Here is a 19987-nt window from a genome sequence, read left to right on the forward strand (position 1 = left end):
CAACAAATCCCCTTCACCAACCAATTTCCACACCCAGACATACTTATGTAGAGTTCCCAACTTTCCTCAGTAAAAATGGCAAGAACAAAAATCTCTCTCACTTTGATGTCAATCTCTGAGTACATCTTCCTTAAATCATGCATCACACAGTCCAAGTAGAGCTCCCCTGTACCCAAGATCACATGCTCTCCAGATTCTTCCACCTGAAACATGAAGAACAGATGGACTTAAGCTACACCATGACAGACACAGTGTGCTGCTTTCCTTCTGGCCTATTCCCTTCCAGCCCAAGGCAACTTAGAATAAAGGTGTTTGAACAGAACTAAATGGTAGAAGCTCCAGACACCTGAGTCCAATGAACAAGGTAAGCAAAGATAACTTCTGGCAGGCAATAGAGGGAGAAGAGAAAGAAGAACTCCAGCCTGAGTTTCTTGGGAAGTGGTGCAGGACCGTTTGGCTATGACCCAGCTCAGAAGAACTCCATGCCCAGCCTCTTCTGGTAGAGTGTGCTAAAATGTATTGTGGGAAAAAGGTATCTTCACCACCTTCTTCCATCAGAAGGTATCTCCAGGAATCACACAGGTGTCCTGGCTGGGTTAATCCCTCTGAGAACCAATACAGAAAAGAGCTTGGAAGCAGACTGTCATGAATATGGAGATAAAAAGATGAAGTGAATAATGAACTATTTTTAAACATGTGAAATAGCTCAAGCTGGCAGCATTTTTGTGGGCCAAAGAGTGGGACATGGCCTGGGAGCGAAAGGGCTAGGGGCATGAGGATCAGCTTTGCCCTGGCACACACCTTGGTGGTGAGCGACGGATAACTTTTGTTGACTTTCCGCAGGCCATCCAACATCTTAGGGAGCTCCGAAGGGTTGACTGGCTCCACAGCTATTTTGATGACAGACGTGGTGTTGAACTTCAAAGGACGAAAGATCTGAGCCTGAAACAAAACTCAAAATAGTAAGATTCCTACTCACCACTTTGTAAACTGACTACAGTTGGAGCCTTGAGTGAGAAAAAGCATGTGGGACCATATCATGGAGGCTGTACAGTTGAGAAAAAGCCTCCACCAAGGCAGAATGCTTCTTCAATCCTCCCTCCATTCCTGGTAGTAACAGGCACCTCTCAGTACCCTTAAAACTGATCACTTACTGGGGCTACCTTGCTCATAACAGAAAGCAGTGGTTTTGTGTATGTAGGGGCAGGGCAGGGAAGTCACTAGTGCTTGAAAGGACATTGGTCATTGAGCAGCTGTCATATCCATCACAACAATGGCACTGCCCTAACTAGATATCATAGACATTAAGGGTGGAAGGGACCTCACAAAATCATTGAGTTCAGCCCCCTGCCCAAGGGACAGGAAGTCAGTTGTGGTCAGATCACCTCAGCAAGATAAGCATCCAAGCATTTCTTAAAGGTATTGATGCTTGCACCACTTCTGGGGGAAGTCTATTCCAGAACCTGGTAGACTCAGGTGGTAAATAAGTTTTTCCTTATGTCTCGTCTAAAACAGTTTTCCAGCAGTTTGTGACCATTAGACCTTGGGATCACCTGGTGAGCAGACGTTCTCCCAGTTCCTGAGGCACACCCCTCACATACTTATAGGCTGCCACAAAGTCACCCCTGAACCATCGCTTCTCCAGGCTGAAAAGTCCCATGCCTCTCAGCCTCTCCTTATAAGACCTGCTCTCTTTACCTCTATTCACGCGTGTGGCTCTCCTCTGGACTCTCTCAAGCTTCTCCATATCCTTTCTAAAGCGCGGAGCCCAGAACTGGATGCAGTACTCCAGCTGCGGCCTCACCAAGGTCGAGTACAGTGGGAGGATGACTTCTTGGGTCTTGCCTGAGATGCATTGGTAGATGCAAGCCAGAGTTTTATCTGCTTTGCTGGCTGTGGCTTCGCATTACTGGCTCATGTTCATCTTGTGGTCAATCATGACCCCCAAGTCTCTTTCAGTTGTGGTGCTAGTGAGTGTAGCACTGCCAAGCCTACAGGTATGATGTGGGTTTTTTCTCCTGAGGTGGAGCACCTTACATTTCTCCATACTGAATGTCATCTGGTTTTGATCCGCCTATCTTCCGAGCCTGTACAAGTCAGCTTGAGTTCCCAGCCTATCCTCTAGCATAACCACACTTCCCCATAATTTGATGTCATCTGCAAACTTAACTAGTCCGCTTCTGACACCCCAATCTAGATCATTTATGAATATATTAAAGAGTACTCGTCTGAGTATTGAGCCCGGGGGGACACCGCTGGTTACCATGTGCCATGTTGACTTGGTTCCATCAACTATCACTCTCTGGGGCTATCACTCTGCAAGCAACTAGGAGCAATGCTGTCTCACACAGTACCTCCTCATTGCCTCTGGGTTCTGTGATGGTTGCAGTCTTCACAATGGGCTGGTCCACTCCTTCAATCAGTACCCAGTTGCCAGCAGGTACCCGGTTCACCTCTATGTGGTACCTACAATACACAAAATGAGAGTGTACTGAGTACAATCAGTGCTGTGAGGTCCTTCATGGTGCTACTTGACACAATCCTTCACTTTTCTGAAATCACAGACCCCTCATACCTCAGTTTTCACACAAAGATGTCTGAACTTTTCTCCAAGCAGTCCAGTGCCTGGAAACCACAGCTCTGCCAACTAGAGTTGATGCCCTGCACCCATTCAAACCTCTCTTTCACTGAGAGATGCAGACAGTACAATGATGACAGGAACACCTGGTGTTTAATTTACGTCTAAGGGCAAGATAATGTAATGAGATAACACCTATATAAACTGTTTTTCTTTCTCTCTCCTCTATACATCACTGTTCCGTTTGCTCACACAAGTCTTGGGATAGGGTTACAGCTAAATCTCAGTCTTAACTGTCAGACAAGGGGCCACATACTAGCAGTAAATCACTCCCTCAGCTCTTGAGTTTCCTTCCTCTCATTGAAGTGTAAGATAACGATTATCTGTAATTTTTCTTCCAGAGGAACATACCTGAGAGTCTCAAACTCTCCACTGACACCACCATACCTTGCAACCGAAATCCAGAGGCGCCCCACAGTGCAGATCTGGGAATCCTCCTCGTCCTCCAGGGTGTAGTTTTCTCCAAGGACCTTGACAGGCTGCCCTGCATGGATGGTCCCACTCAGCACCCTGCCAAAGGCATGGAACTGCACCCCATCATCCGTGCTGTACATTTTTGTGGTGTGACACATTAATGGACCCTTTCTCCCAAAAAAAGAAGAAAGCAAAATAAGTCAATTCCAAGATATGCATACACTCCCGAAGCAGAGATCAGACCTAGAGGAATCATTGTGAATGCAATAATTGGGATTTGTTCCTGGAACTCAGGCTGGAAGTCACAAGAAACGTTTTTTGGATCCTTAGTTTGCTTCACTACTTGGAATTATGAATCCTCCTGCCTGTGCTAATGGCATGATGTCTCTCAAGTGAAAACCAAGTCTAGCAGTTGCCATCCCTACGTGGCACTACCAATGTAGCCAGTAGCTGGCTTAGTTCATGGTGCAATGTCTGATGGGACTGCAAGTGAAACAATTTGGAGAAGGCTACCCCTACCTGGACAGAATACCTTGAAGGTGAGGTTGAAGAGATAGGAGTGACCTGCTGACCTGCCAATTCAGCAAGAAACCTAAGCCCCTGTCCACTGCAAGCCAGCCAGGGCTGTTGGAGGTCCCATCTTTCAGACAGAAGCCAGGTTGTACACACTTGTGGAAGATCTCATGACCATATGTGCCTTCATAAAATCCTACCAGGGAAATTGTATTTCAAATACAAATCGAATCGGATGAGGTACTATCCCTTTCAGCAGTTTAAGGTGACCACTGCTTTGCTATTCAGAACTCAGTTCTTCATTTCCCCTTCTAAACAGCTGTCTAGCTTTGGTGGCACTGACAAACAGTTGCTGAATTCCATCCCAGGCAAAGCTACATTGGCAGATGAATGCAAGATTCTATTCCACCTAGTTCCAGCCAGCTTTTCCAGTTAAGAATTTTGTGAGAGAATCAGCCTTCACTGAAAATAGCAAAAGAGATCAGCACAAGGACATGAACAACTAATCACTACACTGCAATACCCAGCAGCTGTGAAGTTCTGACCTAGTCTCTGCCTTTCCTCACATCCCTCCCTCTCTCTCTCTCGGGCTGCCCTGGCAGGCTGCTAACATTTCTCCAAGTGGAGAGATTTGTCTCAGTACCGGATGAGAAATTTTGAAATGCTGCAAGTCAAATCTGTGCAGAAGCCTCTCACTGTGGTGAGGATGATATTTGCTAGAGCTGTGCTATGGAAGATTTAGAGAGGAGCACAAAAGCTTCCTTACATCAGGGTCACACTCGCTCATGGCCTCTCCCAGGTCCGAGTCGATGCCTCCAGTGTAGGTGTGCTCAATTTTGGTCTTGGCTCCCACCTTTGGGGAGGGAATGTGCTGTACACACATGTCCACAAATCCTAGGAGAGCAAAGTTACGTGAGAATGTTGCTATTTGGATGAACTGAAAGTACAGAAAGTAAGGCTGCTTGAACACACAAAGCATTCACCTTCAAGGACTGCATGCATTCTAAAGGTCACAAGTGAAATGAAAGTAATGGCCTTAGCTCTCTCCGGAGTACAGTTTATATACTGACTGTTCAAATGAAGTGCAAACTCCTGGCAGCCCCAGCCAAGAAGTACAGTCTGGGAGCATCACTTTGGAAAGTCAAACTTGCCTCTGTGGCATCACAGATCTGAATGTCTGGCTCATACTACAGAGCCTTACCTGTGAACTCCCCAAAGAACTTTTTGCAGACCAGTCGTAGCAGGGGTCGAATGTTCAGTTTCAGCTCCTCCTTGGTCAGATGAATGCCTAGCTCATCCAGAGTCCTGGGGAGTGTGGTGTCTACATCACCGACTACCTGTAAGAGTATACAAGTTATTGTGCCAACTCCATGCCACTAACTCCTGGGTGCTGTCAATGATGCCTCTTAAAGTATCACTGGGATAGCATAAAACCTACATCCAGCCTGCAGGTTAATACATTGTTTTTTTACCTCTGTAGAGCTGGGCTCAGACTGGTTTTGCAACTGCCAGGGAACCATCTGGTTCTACGTTACTAAGTGGTAGAAGTTTCTTAAAAACAAAGCACTTAATGTGTATTCTGGTAAGCAGAGTTTTGGGTGCATGATGTTATTGGGAATAAGGAGCAGGAAGGGAAGGAAAGGAGCTGCCCAACTTCTCAGCCTTCTTATATGCAGGCATCTGTGATCACTGAATTTCCAAAAGGACTTCAGACATGCAGAACCATCTAGCATTCAGTGCTTAAATGCTTGTGGTTTGGAAGGATTGTAACTCCTCAGTGTTTGGGGCTACTCGTATCCAGAGCTTCAAAAAAGGGAAGGAAACGAGAGAGCAGGCACCTACCTGAGCCAGGATCTTGTACAGAGGCTCTAGGACGAACTCGACAAAGCTGCGCTGTGAACTGCTGGTTGGGGCTTTTTTAGTGAATTTTCGCCTGTGGGAGGGAGTCAGGAGGAAAGATGTGAATGGCAAGTCCTGTGCAACGTGGCAGTGCTGCCTCACAGGTATCATATGTCAGCTCCTCATGAGACCAGACAATCTTATTCTCTGCCCCAGTTCTCTCCTGAGCAGGCAAATGGACTTGACTAGTTCTATAAAGGGTTGTGGAGCTCTACACCTGGCTATTAAACACACATGACAACAGTGCGCCCTTAAAGGAACTGAACCTGCAACCCTTCAAAATACCCAAATCCTCAGAGGAACAGGAAGCAACATCCCTTGTTACACAAATAATGCAGAGGGGATACACTTATTCCACACGTAAAGACGAAAAACAACACAGCCACACCAAGTGGAGCAATACTGCACTTGCTCTACAAGACAACAATGCAGATTCACAACAAAAGCTGAGGCCTCAACTCAGCTCCCTCCAACCACTCTTTGGTTCTACAGGACAAAGAGCAAGCAAGACACTGATAGCAGCAGAACTTGACAAAAGAGATTTAAAATGCTCCTTACGTCTTGGGGTTGAAGTAGATGTCACCCCAAAGCCGCTTTGCAAACTCCTGGTAATTGATATCTCCTAAAAGGGGGAAGAAATACAACAATTTATTGTGATATCAGAGGGAGTTTTGCCCCTCTATACTGGGAGGATCTGTATTTCTATTTAAATAAGAAGTTTAGGGCTGGGGAGGGGCCACTTGAGAGTGCTGGATATGGGAACTCAGATGGCTGCACAGCAAGCTTCTCTCACACTTCAGCCTTGACCTGGAAGAAGCCAGTGGCAATGGGGGGAGGTGTCTCTATGACCTTCACTGCTGACCAAGCTCAGGCAGGGTAAAGAGTTAACTGGTTACTTGAGGGGGCCATCAGAACTGCCACAGTGCCACCAAAATTGTCAATGAAGCGAGAACTGACCTGGCAAACTCATTCACTTCACCAGCCAGCTTACACCCATGTTGCCTTCTGAAAACTTGACGCTTCAGCCTGAGCACTGGAGTGCAGTTGGCACAGAAGCACTTACAGCTTCCATCCAAAACCATGACAAACTGAAGTCAGAAGTGTACTTCAGTGCCCCCCACTCTCTCCCTACTTTTCGTCAGCTACTGTATTCAGTCTATTCCAAAATACCTGCCCTCAAATACTTGAAGAATAGACTGGAACATGATTCTAGTCTTCAAGTTGCAGCAGATTTACCAGTGGTAAGACAACAGTACAAGTTTATAGTAGGCGCCAGTGGAAGGCTGTCAATACATCCCTTACAACTGCTGCCCACATGCTAAATTAGCCCCTGCAAGTTGGGAAATCCTCATGCCAGGCACCATGGGATAGTTACAATGCACAGAAGATGCCCATTCATTCCTCTAGACCAGGGGTGCTCAGCCTCTGGCCCATGGGCCAGATCCAGCCTGCAGAGCCATGTCATCTGGCTGCAGAGCTCCCAAGAATCCAAAAATGTGGTGGTGGGGGGGAGTGGTGACTGAACTGATTGCCACTGCCTTGCTGCCAAATTCTGGACATGTGTGGAACCCCATGGTCTGTACAGCTAGATTAGGCATGTTGGGTTGAGTGGAAGTGGCACTGGCAGTATGAGGCTGCTCCAGCCTATGGGACCAAAAGGTTGAACACCACTGCTCTAAATGTAAGATGGCATGAATAAAGGTACTGCTGTGTCAGCTCCACTCAAGGCTGCTTTATTTTACTGTAAAGCTAGGACAGCTGCTTTGCAGCATCTCTCATGCCCTAACTTCACTACAATTACATCCCTCGGAAAATTCTTAACACAAAAACTCACAAGTCCTCGGGGGGCACAACTGGCTTGTTCCCACAAGCAAAATGCAGTTCTTTTACAGATTGCTTTTCAAAGAAAGACAGATTGCCTGGAGCTGGCACCTGGGGATTGGAGAATCAAACCAGAGCCAGAAGAGAGACATGGTTACTTAAAAAAGATCTCAGGCCTATGAGAGTGCAAAGTCTCTTGGGCCAAGCTTCAGTCTACAGCCAGCTGAGTCTCAGGCTCCTGAGGACAGGGCTTATTCATAGAAATACTGACATGCTTAACCCTTCTGCCTCTGAACACCCTTGCTTTTCATGCCAAGAGCACTGCGCATGCCACCTTTTAGTTAAAACAGCAGCCATAGGTTTCAACATGATCAGTGTATACACCATTACAGAAGCTTCAAAAGACTCAAAAGTTTACAAAGTAAAGGAACTATAGCAGAACAATATCCAGAAAGAGTTTTTTATTGGAATTCCTGTTTCTTTAACAACTAGAAAGTGGCCAGGTGGTGTTAAAAAGGCCCAGACTGAGCTCCCAGGTCTCCAGATGTTTAAGAATGGGTTTGCAAGCCGTATACGTGCACAAGACAGTGGAAGTCTGAAATGCTGTACTAATCTGAAAGAGCCGTGCGAAATAATGAGGACCTGCAATGTTGACACATGAAAGGTTTTTGGCTGATCCTTACCATATGTGTCTGCATAAATCTTTGCAAATGATCCCAGTGTAAAACAGATGCTGTACTGCGAGCTAGAAAAGCAGACATTTCCCAGAAGAGGGGAGAGGATAAGGTTCTCATCAGTGGAATACATGCTGAAAGAGAGAGAGAATGTTACATACTGCATAACTCTACAGAGCAGTGGAGGAGATCTTAAATGCCATGAACAGAGGAAGATGCTGTAACCAAGTATATCCGCAGGTCAGAAATAAGATCACATAACTTTGCACTGCTACCCGCACCCTCAGCAGATGGCTCCAGCTTGTTTAACACACAGGGACAGAGCCCTACGTGAGCATTGACCTTAGTTGCACCAAACTTCCAATGGTAACTAATATGCCCCAACATTCTTAAAAACAAAACAAGGTACGGATTTGTTGTGATATTTTTTTATTGAACCATCTGGATACGCTTTTGGGCATCAGATGCCCTTCCTTAAGTCAGGCTCCAAAAGAAGAGATCGGTTAGACCTGATGAAGCCCCAAAGTTTGTTCTACAGTTCTCCCAGCTACACAGCTGGCTCAATAAAAAAAAATCGCAACATATCCTTGCCTCTTGTATACTTCCTGGTTCATCATGGCTACAACAACACTCTGACCCTACATAAAAAAACCCAAACAAACAACCCCCTCCTCCAGCAATACCTGCAGCTAAATAAGCCAAAGCTGCAAGTATTTTGTATTTCTTTTTTAAATAAGTACTTCCTTACATTTTAAGAGAATAAGGGTGGGGGGAACTGTCAAACAACTGAGGGAGAAACTGATGCAAGACAACCAGGGCAGGAATGGAATGCAATGACATGTTCTCATGATTTTGGAAACATGCCAGATAGGGTAAATTAGTGCAGCTAGACTGCTACTGGTACCCAAGCCAGCTAACTTACAAGTAGCATGAGTATTTTTACATACTACTGCAGTCACACCTGTGTCTGCTGTGCAGATGTACCCACAGAGAAAGGATGGCTTGCTTGAACAATGTTTTACCTAGTAGAGGCAGTCATGCAGGATGCGTCTCTACAGAAGTAATGATAAACAGCAAAATATCTGTTTCAAACTGAGCCCATTTCCCTCTCCCACAGATTTACTCTTAGGAACTGCCCAGAGTTTCTTAGCACTTTTAAGGATGCTGGTCACAGAGCAGTCAGACCTGCTTACATGGCCCCACCCAATTAATATAAACACACATACATAGGAGTAAAATTAAATCCTCTCTGATGGAAAAAAATCCATGTCTATTTACATGTGCAGACTGAAAACTTTCTATGGGTGTTAACAGATTCCACAGAGAACATGCAAATGTAAATACATATACTTGTGAGTCCCAAGAATAATGTTCAAGATGAATTAAGTAGTATATGGACAGCATGCTCCATGACTGCTCCCTAAACAGCTCTGTACCTGATCAAGCCATTGACCTCATCCACAATATGTCGAAGTTTGTAATAGGCATCAGTTGGGGGAAGCTTCAGTTCCAGGATCAGGCGATCTATCTTATTAATGCACACGGTCACTGCCAGCCTCTCCTGCACTGCATGCTTGATCAGCCTCTCTGTATTCAACATAACCTGTGGGAAACAAAGAGTAGCAATGTGAAGAACTAAAGCCCTTGATAATGTGCTATGTGGGGCATGACAGATAAAGCAGTGATCCTTATTCACAGGGCCAGCAGCCTGTAGAAAAAGTCTAAACTCAGCCATCAGTGACCAGCTAATAATTTGAATTTTAGAAGCAGAGGCTTAACCCAATGGTATCCCTCAAAGGCAGTTCCTCAAATATTCCAACCTAAATAGCCATCTCAGTTTTAGAAGTTAGGGAAATGGGAGTTAAAAGAAGATATGCGACTAATACTAGTTCAGTCAGAGCGCATCATGTCAGGCCTGGCAAAGTCTTTGGGCAGAGGCAATATCTTTTATTAGACCAACTAAATAGTTGCAAAAATGTTATGTGCAAGCTTTCAGACACACATGTCCTTCCTCAGGCACAAAAAAAGAAATTAAAAATGGTGAGAGATATGAAAGATAGTTAGAAATTCCTTAGGTATGAAAAAAAGCCAGCCTTTAGAAAGCTGTTCTGCAGGAATGCAAATTTAGGAGGGCAGCAGGGAACAAAAACAGCTAGTTTAGCCAGTCAAGCCTGGAAATAGAACCCCGGTTCCATGACTCCCCACCTCCATTACTAGAACATACTTCCATTTCTAATGATCACCCCTCCAAGGATGTTCTACCACAGATAATATGTGAGCTCATCTTGTGGTAAAGTCAGGATCAAGGAGCTTCCAAAACACACCCGCAGGAAACACTTACCCCCTCAGCTGCATCAATGAAAAGCACAACTCCATCTGAAATACGAAGGCCAGCTGTAACTTCATCAGAAAAGTTCACGTGGCCTTCAAAACAAAACCAAATGAAAGACCATGGTGAGTACACCTCACAGCTGTCCCGTGGCCCCATTGACATGTCCTGAGTTGCAAGCTTCTAGCAGGCAAAAAAAGATGTTATCCATTCATCACCAAGATGGTACATCAGTTAAGTTGGCAAGGAAGCTACTGCCAGCATTGTGTATGTGGACCCTTCTCACTTCCTAAGGCTGCTCTCTCAAACTACAGCATGACAGTAACGTTGTTTTAAATTAATAGACTTAGCTTTGTGCAAATGCTTGAGAAGAGATGGCAATTAATTAAATTCAATGATCTGAAAAGGACATGCTGCATGGTTCTGCTCTTAAGGAAGTGACACACAGAAACAATAAATCTCTCTCAACAACCTTCTTTCTGGTGTTTCATGTTTTACCATCCTTTGTGTTAGGTTGCAAGTTGCTTGGGGTGTACCAAGCATGGTCATTTGTGAAGTGCTGCATCTTATCTTGTTTTGTAATTAAACCCCTATGTGGAAGTGCGGGTTTGGTCAGACCAGTGAGGGTTAAGTTCCATTTTCTTGCCCAATGTGGGCTGCGTTTCCAAGAGAGCTTAGTATGGGAGGCACCTAGGTCTCAAAACCTGACTCTCACAGTGGGAAATCTATGGCAAACATGTGGTCCCCATTATGGGAGATCTTGATGATCTCTGCTTTGTATAAATTTAAAATCAAAACTTGCTAAACCATCTGATACACTAACTTTCAGTCTGGTTATCGCTGCAGAAATCAACCCAGCAGAGGGCCTATAAGCTGCAGTATATTCTGCCTTGTACATCAGAAACAAAACCATAATAAAAAGTGATGTAAGACACTGTAACATGTGCAGCCCTTTGCAATGTGTAAATGGAGTGGAACAAGCCATTCGCCAAATCCTACTGATGTCTACATAACAACAGCGCTTAAAGAAAATTAAGCCAATCTATTATTACATGCTGGAACATGGCAGACACAGTGTTGTTAGTCCCATCAAGGTTGGCTACAGTTACACGGAGCCCTGCAGAAACCAAGCAGTCACTGGCACATTGCTTGGCTCTATTTAAGCCATTTAACAACCTGTGTCTGTGCAATAGACTAGACGGACCCTGCCATACACAGCAAAGTGTTGCCAGCAGAACTGTGAGTGCCTATCCAGTCAAGCCTCCCCCTGTGGGAGCAGAGCCCTCCCCTCTATTATCCACAGTAAGTCTTCTGCTGCCACCCAGCACCTGGCTGAAGGAACATATAGTTTCTAGTAGCTACAGCCTGATTTCAAGTGCTGATTGATGAAAGGTTTTCAAACCACAAGCAGGCTGACTCAGTTTGTGGATTAGTGATATGGGGGTTATTTCACTGTCAGGCATTAACTTGTAGGGGGCTGCAGGTTTAACCTACTACTATAGGTATCAGCCAATTTCCTGGCTACCAAACAAGCCCACTGTGCAGGGTTTAGATTGTACCAGCAAAATATCAGCTGCTGAATCCCTGAGGCTGGAAATGATTTCAGAGGTGGAAGGAACCCAGAACTAAGCTCAAATGTCAAGGCTAGACAGAATCCCCAGGAACAAACATGAAAACCCACAAACTCATCTTTAAAGGGAAGCTTTATAAAAAGCATATTACTCTGAAAAGTCTAAAACACAGCAACTAATTTGAGAGATTGAGACAGGGATTTCTTTTTTCAAAGAAAAAATGTAAACTGGTTTGTTGCAAAAGTCCATATACTCCTTCCCCAAATCCTCTCCTTTAATCATCTTTCTAATACATTATTCATTTCATAGACATTGTTCAGTAAGAAGCTAAGGGCATGTTTACACGTAAAAGAGCCTGGTGCTACAATGCTTGCAGTTGTACAAATGGCAAAATGCATGTCAGTGCTGAGAAAATGGCAGCTGTGCACTTTGACTTCATAGATTTCATAGACATTAGGGCTGGAAGGGACCTCGGAAGATCATCGAGTCCAGGCCCCTGCCCAAAGGACAAGAAGTCAGCAGGGGTCATAGGATGCCAGCAAGATAGACTTCCAAATGCCTCTTGAAGGCGTTCAAGGTAGCTGCCTGAACTACCTCCGGCAGCAGTCTACTGTCTGAGCCCCCAAGGTTTGTAATAAAGAAGTTCTTCGTTACGTCCAGCCTGAAACAGTCATGGAAGAGTTTGTGACCTTTCGATCTTGTCTTCCCGTGGGGCGTTCTGGTGAACAGATGTTCCCCCAGATCCTGATGAGCACCCTGATAAACTTATAGGTGGCCACCAGATCACCCGAGCCTGCACTTTTCCAGGCGGAAGAGTCCCATCTCTCTCAGCCTCTCATCGTAAGGTCGGTTTTACTGACCTCTTACCATGCGCGTGGCTCTCCTCTAGACTCGACTCTCTTAAGCACCTCAGAGGTGCTTTAGTTCAAAAGTGCACCACCGCCATTTTCTGTGTGCTGACACATTTTGCCACTTATACAACTGCACGTGCCACAGCATAGTTTGCCTCAGCTTGCATGTAGAGCAGACTCGAGTAATCTGGTCCAAAGCAGCAGATCTCTGAAGCAGCACGTTGCAGGAAAAAAAGTATGTGCATAAATGCCTTAAGAGTGTATAACTGTTATTTAGGGGTATAGGTTGTAGCCGTGTTGGTCTAAGGACATGGGCAGAACCTGGTCTGCCAAACTGTTATTCAATCGTTTCATTTTTAAGGTCCTAAGTTTGTTAGTGCCTGAATGAGCTCAACGCACCAGGAGTATCCATAACGTTGAAGAGAAAAGATTTCCCTTTGGTGTCTGGTAAAACGATAGTCACTGGAGTACTCTTGATTCCAACACCCCTCTGAAAAAAAGGAAAGCAATTGTAGAAGAAAAAATGTTACTGAGCAGGATAATAATGCAGCAAGCACCCAAAGAATTAATCAGAGAAGTAGGACAATAGAAAGTTACCCAGCCAGCCCAGTTTCCCAGTTCCTGCCTGACAGGCTTGCACCACTGTTACAAATCAGCCAAGTTTCTCCCACCTTCGATCCGACTGGACTAAGTTGTTGATGCATCCACCCCTGCCTAGCAGCAACTAATACCTAGCTCAGTTGAGGAAGGTGAAACCTGCTCAGAACAGTGCTAATTATCCTATGTCGCATATGGAAGAACAAAATCTTTCTGCTCCTCTTGCTACCAGGTTACACCCAGAAGCATGAGAACTGATTATACCCAGCCTAAAGAAACGGTGAGGAGATAGGGAGAGAAAGAATTGACAGAAGCATCTCTGGCATGACCCTGCAACAGCATTTAGTCTGTAGGACAAATTAAATGGTCTTCTACATATAACGAGAAAACCCAGGTGAAGATCCAGATTCAGGAAACCAAATCCATTTATTCTGATCTAATTTATTTTGATCTCAGAATTTTCCTCACCTACCAGAACAGTGAATGAGACCATTAACTCCTTCCTTTTCCAGAGTGACCCCACATATCCACTAAGATAAACTGGACAACTATAAGTTAACTTAATAACTGTTGCCAAGTTTAATTCAATACAATGTACCCATTAAAGCTTTAGGCAGAGATTGGGGATATGGAATATGAAATGAAAGTTCGGCTTGATCTGCTAATTGCTGCCTGATGTAATAAGATTGCTGGTTTACTACTCAGTGCAGAACGTGAATCAACTTTCTTCCCACTGGAGAAAATGCAGTTCTTGAAGGGAAATATTATAAAACATGATCCAGAGCTTTTTCTTCTCCTCCATGACTTTCTGTAGGCAGAAGGCAACTTGTCATAATAACTGCCCATTTTACAAGGAGGACTTACCTCTTGCTCGGTGAACAGTATATCAGTGTAGCAAAGCTGCAAAAAGAGAGCACAATCCTCAGGACAGATCACTAAACAGGACATTTAAACTAAATATATTGAAGTCTGAGGCACAAAATGATGACTGCTGACATGTGATTAACACAGCAAGTAAATGAGAAGAGTAGAAATAAAACCCAAATGTCTGTCTAACTACCACAGCCCCCTCTAACCTCTATGCAGTGATCTCTTTGTCCACATAGGGCAGAGGTGGTATTCATGCTTATCACAAAAAAGGCTTAGAACAAACTGAAAATACACTTACATCCTGATCATAGCGCTTCCTTATTTCTGGGTGCGTCTGCTCTATCAAGCAATCCACAAAACAAGTCTGAAAGTCATAGAAAGCAGAAGAAAGCAAAGTGACCTTATGTTTAAAAACCAAAGACAGATGTACCATTTAATATCTTGTACCTCTACCTGAAGCAGCATGGAACGGAACTGGTGGGATACTATTTCCATTGATCTGGACCAAAAGGTACAAAGCTAGCTGCATGTTAGCAAATAGTATCTCTCTGCAAGTTTCTCCCTCAAGAAACTACAAGTGTGAGAGCATTAAGGTAAGAAGCTGACAGATGACTGTGCCACAAAAAGACAGAATCAGAATGGGGCCCCCTCCTTTGGTGGTTAATTCACATTCATAGGTAAGAGAATATGAGCTCCAGCAGGCTCCAAAATAAAGTACACAAAAGGTGGAGCATATGGGCTGGGGATACAATGTACAAGCACATGGTGTAGCAGTGCTTCAGCTTTGCTGGCTACATCTGTGGATTTTTTTTAAGTTAGGATGAGGAGAAAGCTGAAATGGGTGTGTTAGAAAGAGAAGAGGGGTGGTGGGAGGAGAGGGAGACTTTCATAGCTAATCCCCTCCCGCAGCAGAATAAGAATTGTGGGGGCGGGGTAGGGGTGGGGGAACAGGCACGCTTGTGGACAAAACTTTAAGGTGGTGATGGTAATGGGACTCTCTCCTCCTTTCACTAAGTTAATCTGGGCCCTTATTGATAAGTGCTTCCAAACACTTTCAAAGCTGATGGATGTACACTTCCCTCCTTAACCCAAAGGGTTATGTACCAGCAAACATCAGCTGGAAAACAAAAAGATTAACATGGAAATTGGTTTCTGGTTTACTAGCTTCACCAATGGAAGACTGACTGAGGCTTGCTTGCTAATTACTGTGAGGTAGTGAGCTGGATAAATAGGCACTCTTAGCAAAAAGTGTTACAGTAAAAGACAGCTGTCATCCTTCCAATAAAAAGTAGCTGATTCATTAACATAGAAACTGCTCCAGCTTCTGTCAGGCAGAGACTCAGCTTTGGTTTACCTTGCCATGGTGGAGGTGCCCACACAAAGTCACATTGCGAATCAGCTCCGAGTTGTCCATCAGATCTGCCAGGAAACTGAAGAAACAAGAAACAAAAAGAGTTAGCTGCTTCCATTCTGCCCATATTACCAGATGCCCCAGTAGCAGCTGATACTTTAGTTGTACCTTTCACCCTATGTCCCTGACTTGAAAGGTTCCTCAACAGGACAGCCAGCTACTGTCCCAAATGCAGGACTGCCTAGGCTAAGGCCAATCTCACGAAGGGAGAGGCAGTTCCAGTAAGTGCTGCAACATTTTTTCCTTCTTCCAGCTCCCTGCTGGGCAGGAAAATCATCTCACTTTAAGAACAGGGAAACTGAGACACACAGACTGGACCAACTATATTTACTACGAGGAGATGGGCAAGGCAGAATTGTCAAAAAGGAAGGAAAACTAATTGCTCAATAAGTATTTCAAATTAGTCTGTTTCCCTGTTGCATATTTATAGCACATGACAATGATAACCTTTTCACTCAGCAATAGCTGCTACTGAAATTAGTTATTTTTAAATCAGCAGTTGTGAATAAATTACATCCAACAGTTTTAAAAGAGCAGGAGTGCTCTGGACAATTAAAACTACTTTTAGTAAATCTTAATGGGGAAGCTCTCAAGGACAGGAAGAAAACTAAAGTGGTGCCAATATTTTAAAACAGTAAACAAGTTTACCTCAGTAATTATAGACCTGACAGCCTAACATCAGCCCTCAGAAAAATAATGGAATAGCTGATACAAAGTTTGATGACCAAATAATTAAAAGAGGATTACATAACTGATTCCAATCAACACAGGTATATGGAACATAAGTCTAGTCACAGAATCATTTGTTTACAAGATTAAGAGTTCAATTGATAAAGATAATAATATAGGCATAATATTTTGCTTAATTCTATAAGCCATTTGACTGGGTATCATCATATAGAGTTGAAGGACTCAAGGACCCAAACAAGCAAGACCTCTTGCACTAGTGCCTCAATGAAAAACTGGTGAATTTCAATCAACAAGGGATGAATGTCGACAGTGCTTGGGGTACCTTCAAATCCACCACTATCAGCACCTGCGAAGAGACACTTGAATTCTCTATCAGGAAACATCAAGACTGGTTTGATGAGAATGACCAGGAGATCCAAGAGCTGATCAGCTGTAAGTGCAAGGCCTTTTGTGCTTGGCAGAACGACACCAACTCTAAGCAAAAGAAACTGAATCACCAAAAAGCCAAGGCAGAGGTCCACAGGAGGCCCCACGATATGAAGAACAGATAGTGAGACAAGGCAAAGAAGATTCAACATCTTACTGACATCCACAATGTGTGTGGTTTTTTCAACGTCACAGAAAGCAATCTATAATCCGAGTACTCAGGGATTAACCCCCTTGACACCTAAAGATGGAGGAAACCTGATCAAGGAAAGGAGAGCCATCAATGCCTGCTGGAAGGAGCATTTTGAAACCTTCTCAATCAAGACTGTTGTTGATAAGAGTGCCCTCGACTCCATCCTGCAATACCCAGTCAGAGATGATCTCAGAATCCCTCCAGCCCTTGACGAGGTAAGGAAAGCCATCAAACAGATGAAGAATGACAAGACATCTGGAGTTGATGGAATCCCCACTAAAATCTTCAAGCAGGGGGGAGAGGAGCTTACATCACAGTTCCATGCCCTCATCTTAAGGATTTGGAATGAGGAGGAAATCCCGAATGACCTCAGGGATACCATGATTGTAACAATCTTCAAGAAAGGAGATAAGTCTGCATGTGGAAATTACAGAGGTTCGCCTTGATGTCCACCACAGGAAAGATCACTGCAAGAAACCTCCTGAACTGTCTCCTTCCACTTGCTGAAAAGCTCCTCCTGGAATCTGTGTGGGTTTTGGACATCAAGTGGCACAACTGACATGGTCTTCACTCCTCACCGGCTGTAGGAAAAATGCCAAGAACAACATAAACCTCTCTACATGGCTTTCTTTGACCTCATGACAGCCTTCGACTCTGTCAGTTGAGAAGTGCTGTGGAGGATCCTTCCAAAGTATGGATGCCCACTGCAATTCGTCAACATTCTTTGCTGCCTCTGTGATGGTATGTGAGTAGCGGTTCTCACTAATGGATCTATCACAGATCCCTTCGAGGTTAAGACAGGAGTTGAGCAAGGCTACGTCATCGTTCCAACACTCTTTTTGATATTCCTTACTGCGATGCTACATCTGACCACAAACAAGCTTCCAGTCGGAGTGGAGCTAAGCTACTGAAGGATGGTAAGTTGTTTAATCTCAGCTGACTCCAAGTCAAAACCAAAATCACCCCGACCCCAATTACCAAGTTCCAGTACGCTGATGATGCTGTAGTGCGTGCTCAATTCAGAAGCAGACCTTCAGGCAATTGTCAACGTCTTTACCAAGGCATATGGGAAAATGGGATTGATGCTTAACATTCAGAAGACTAAGGTCCTCCATCAACAAGCTCTTAATGAGTAGTCCCCAGCTCCACCGATTCAGATCCACAGTGAAACTCTGGAGAACACTGAGTACTTCCTATAACTCTGAAGCCATCTCTCACAGAATGCTGACCTTGATGAAGAAATCCAACATTGCATCAAATGTGCAAGTGCAGCCTTTGGATGCCTGAGGAAATGGGTGTTTCAAGATCACAACATCAGATCTGAAACCAAGTCATGGTTTCTGAAGCAGCTGTGATCCCTACCTTACTGTACAGAGCTGAGGATGTGGACAATGTACAGGAGACATTTCAATTTGTTGGAAAAGTATAGTCAACGCTGCCTGCAGAAGATCCTTTGAATCCAGTGGAAAACAGACGCCTCAACATTAGCATCTTTTCACAAGCAAACACCACAAGCATCAAGGCAATGGTCATTTGACATCAGGTTTGCTGGGCCAGCCACATCAGCCAGATGTCTGCCTCCAGACTCCTGAAACAAGTTTTATTCTCCCAGCTCAGCCAAGGCATGTGCTCAAGAGGACAGAAAAAGCACTTCAAGAATGTTGTCAAGACCAACTTGAAAAAATGCAACATCAACATCAACTTGTGGGAGACAATCACCCCGGACTGCCCCAAATGGAGGAAGTCTGCTGCAAGGATCTCAGTACTCTGAAACCTTATAAGGAGATGGAAAAGCAGGAACAGCAGAAATAGCATGTCATGGACTGAATCAAGAATTCAAAGCCATGCATCCTGCACAGAAACGCATGCTTAAGTTGCATGGGGAAAAAAGGTAAAAAGGGGCAGTAGAGATCTGGTAGTGTACCAGAGCTGCCACATGCAGCAGTGGTAGACAGGAGAGGGTGAGGAACAATGCCGCATGAGACACCTTGAGGACTGACCAAATCCATGTCACCGAATGCCTGGTGTCCACACATAACACCGAACTAGTTCACAGTGAATTGGTTTAAAATAGCACTTTATTTTCCAAGTACACTTTTAAGCCTGTTTAAATCTGCCTCGAATGGTTTAACAGGTTTAAACCACACTTAAACCATGCCAAGTGTTACGTGTGTCCATGCCATATGTAAGACTTGTATCTATGAGCAGGAAGAAAATATAAAATTATTCTTGTAAAAATTTACAGATGACAAAAGGATTTGGGGAGGGGCAAGTAACGAAGTGGACAGGTCACTGATTCAGGGCAATCTGAGCTCCTGACATGCTGGGCTCAAAGAAACAATATTTGTTTAATACAGCCAATGCAAAGTTACAGACATCTAGGAACAAAGGGTACAGGCCGTCTGGTGAACTCTGTCCTGGGAAACGGTGACTGGGGGATCGTGATGGATAAGCAGCTGACTTTGAGAGCCCAGGGTGATAGCTAAAAGCATCAGTGGGCGCGTCTACATATCACCATACAGCGACGTTGTTACTGCATCGTGCTTTAGTGCTTTACTGCATCGTACTTCCTTAAGGAAGTACTGAAATGTAGCGCGGTAACCTCCTGTATGAGCTGTTAAATTTCCCTGTTACGTCACATACTTAAGTTTCCCCGCTACATTAACGTAGCTAGTGATCACATGTACACCTGCATGATTGCTATGTTGCCATAGCACGCCATATGGCGACATAGAACATTGCTACATTGTCACAGGGTGATGCGTAGAAGCACCCAGCGTAATTCTTAGATGCATAACTAACAAATTTCAAGCAGAAGCTACATTCCCCCTGTATTTACTAGGGGTGAACCAATAAAGATGTTTTTGGCTGATACTGATGGCCGATGATACTGATCCGATAGATGATTTACAGGAATGCAGTCCGGCAGTGTAGAGAGCAGCATCTGGCCAGTAAGTCTGTGTGGGGGAAGGAAAGAGAGGTGGGGTGGTGGGGCAGATCAGAACTCCCCATGGTAAGGGATGGAGTGGAATGGGGCAGGGGCAGGTGCTGCCCAGCCAGGGCAGTGAATGAGACCCTGCAGGCATCTTG

At 44.5% G+C, this 19987-nt stretch overlaps 1 protein-coding gene across 1 annotated transcript in view; it reads right to left on the bottom strand.

Annotated features, from left to right (window-relative positions):
• Positions 1-19987, bottom strand: part of EFTUD2 (elongation factor Tu GTP binding domain containing 2) — a 42384-nt gene that overhangs the window by 8841 nt on the left and 13556 nt on the right. The window contains exons 4-18 of the mRNA XM_019523525.1: positions 15532-15607; positions 14476-14541; positions 14172-14207; positions 13110-13200; positions 10301-10383; positions 9396-9562; positions 7969-8093; positions 6023-6086; positions 5408-5498; positions 4767-4902; positions 4332-4459; positions 3026-3219; positions 2355-2466; positions 802-942; positions 102-203 (exon numbers count right to left, since the gene is read on the bottom strand). Coding sequence (XP_019379070.1) covers positions 102-203; positions 802-942; positions 2355-2466; positions 3026-3219; positions 4332-4459; positions 4767-4902; positions 5408-5498; positions 6023-6086; positions 7969-8093; positions 9396-9562; positions 10301-10383; positions 13110-13200; positions 14172-14207; positions 14476-14541; positions 15532-15607 — 1612 coding nt within the window. The remainder of the gene's footprint in view (positions 1-101; positions 204-801; positions 943-2354; positions 2467-3025; positions 3220-4331; positions 4460-4766; positions 4903-5407; positions 5499-6022; positions 6087-7968; positions 8094-9395; positions 9563-10300; positions 10384-13109; positions 13201-14171; positions 14208-14475; positions 14542-15531; positions 15608-19987) is intronic.

The sequence above is a fragment of the Gavialis gangeticus genome, unplaced genomic scaffold (assembly GCF_001723915.1).
Source record: "Gavialis gangeticus isolate Ggan-Ray unplaced genomic scaffold, GavGan_comp1, whole genome shotgun sequence".
Lineage (NCBI taxonomy): Eukaryota > Metazoa > Chordata > Crocodylia > Gavialidae > Gavialis > Gavialis gangeticus.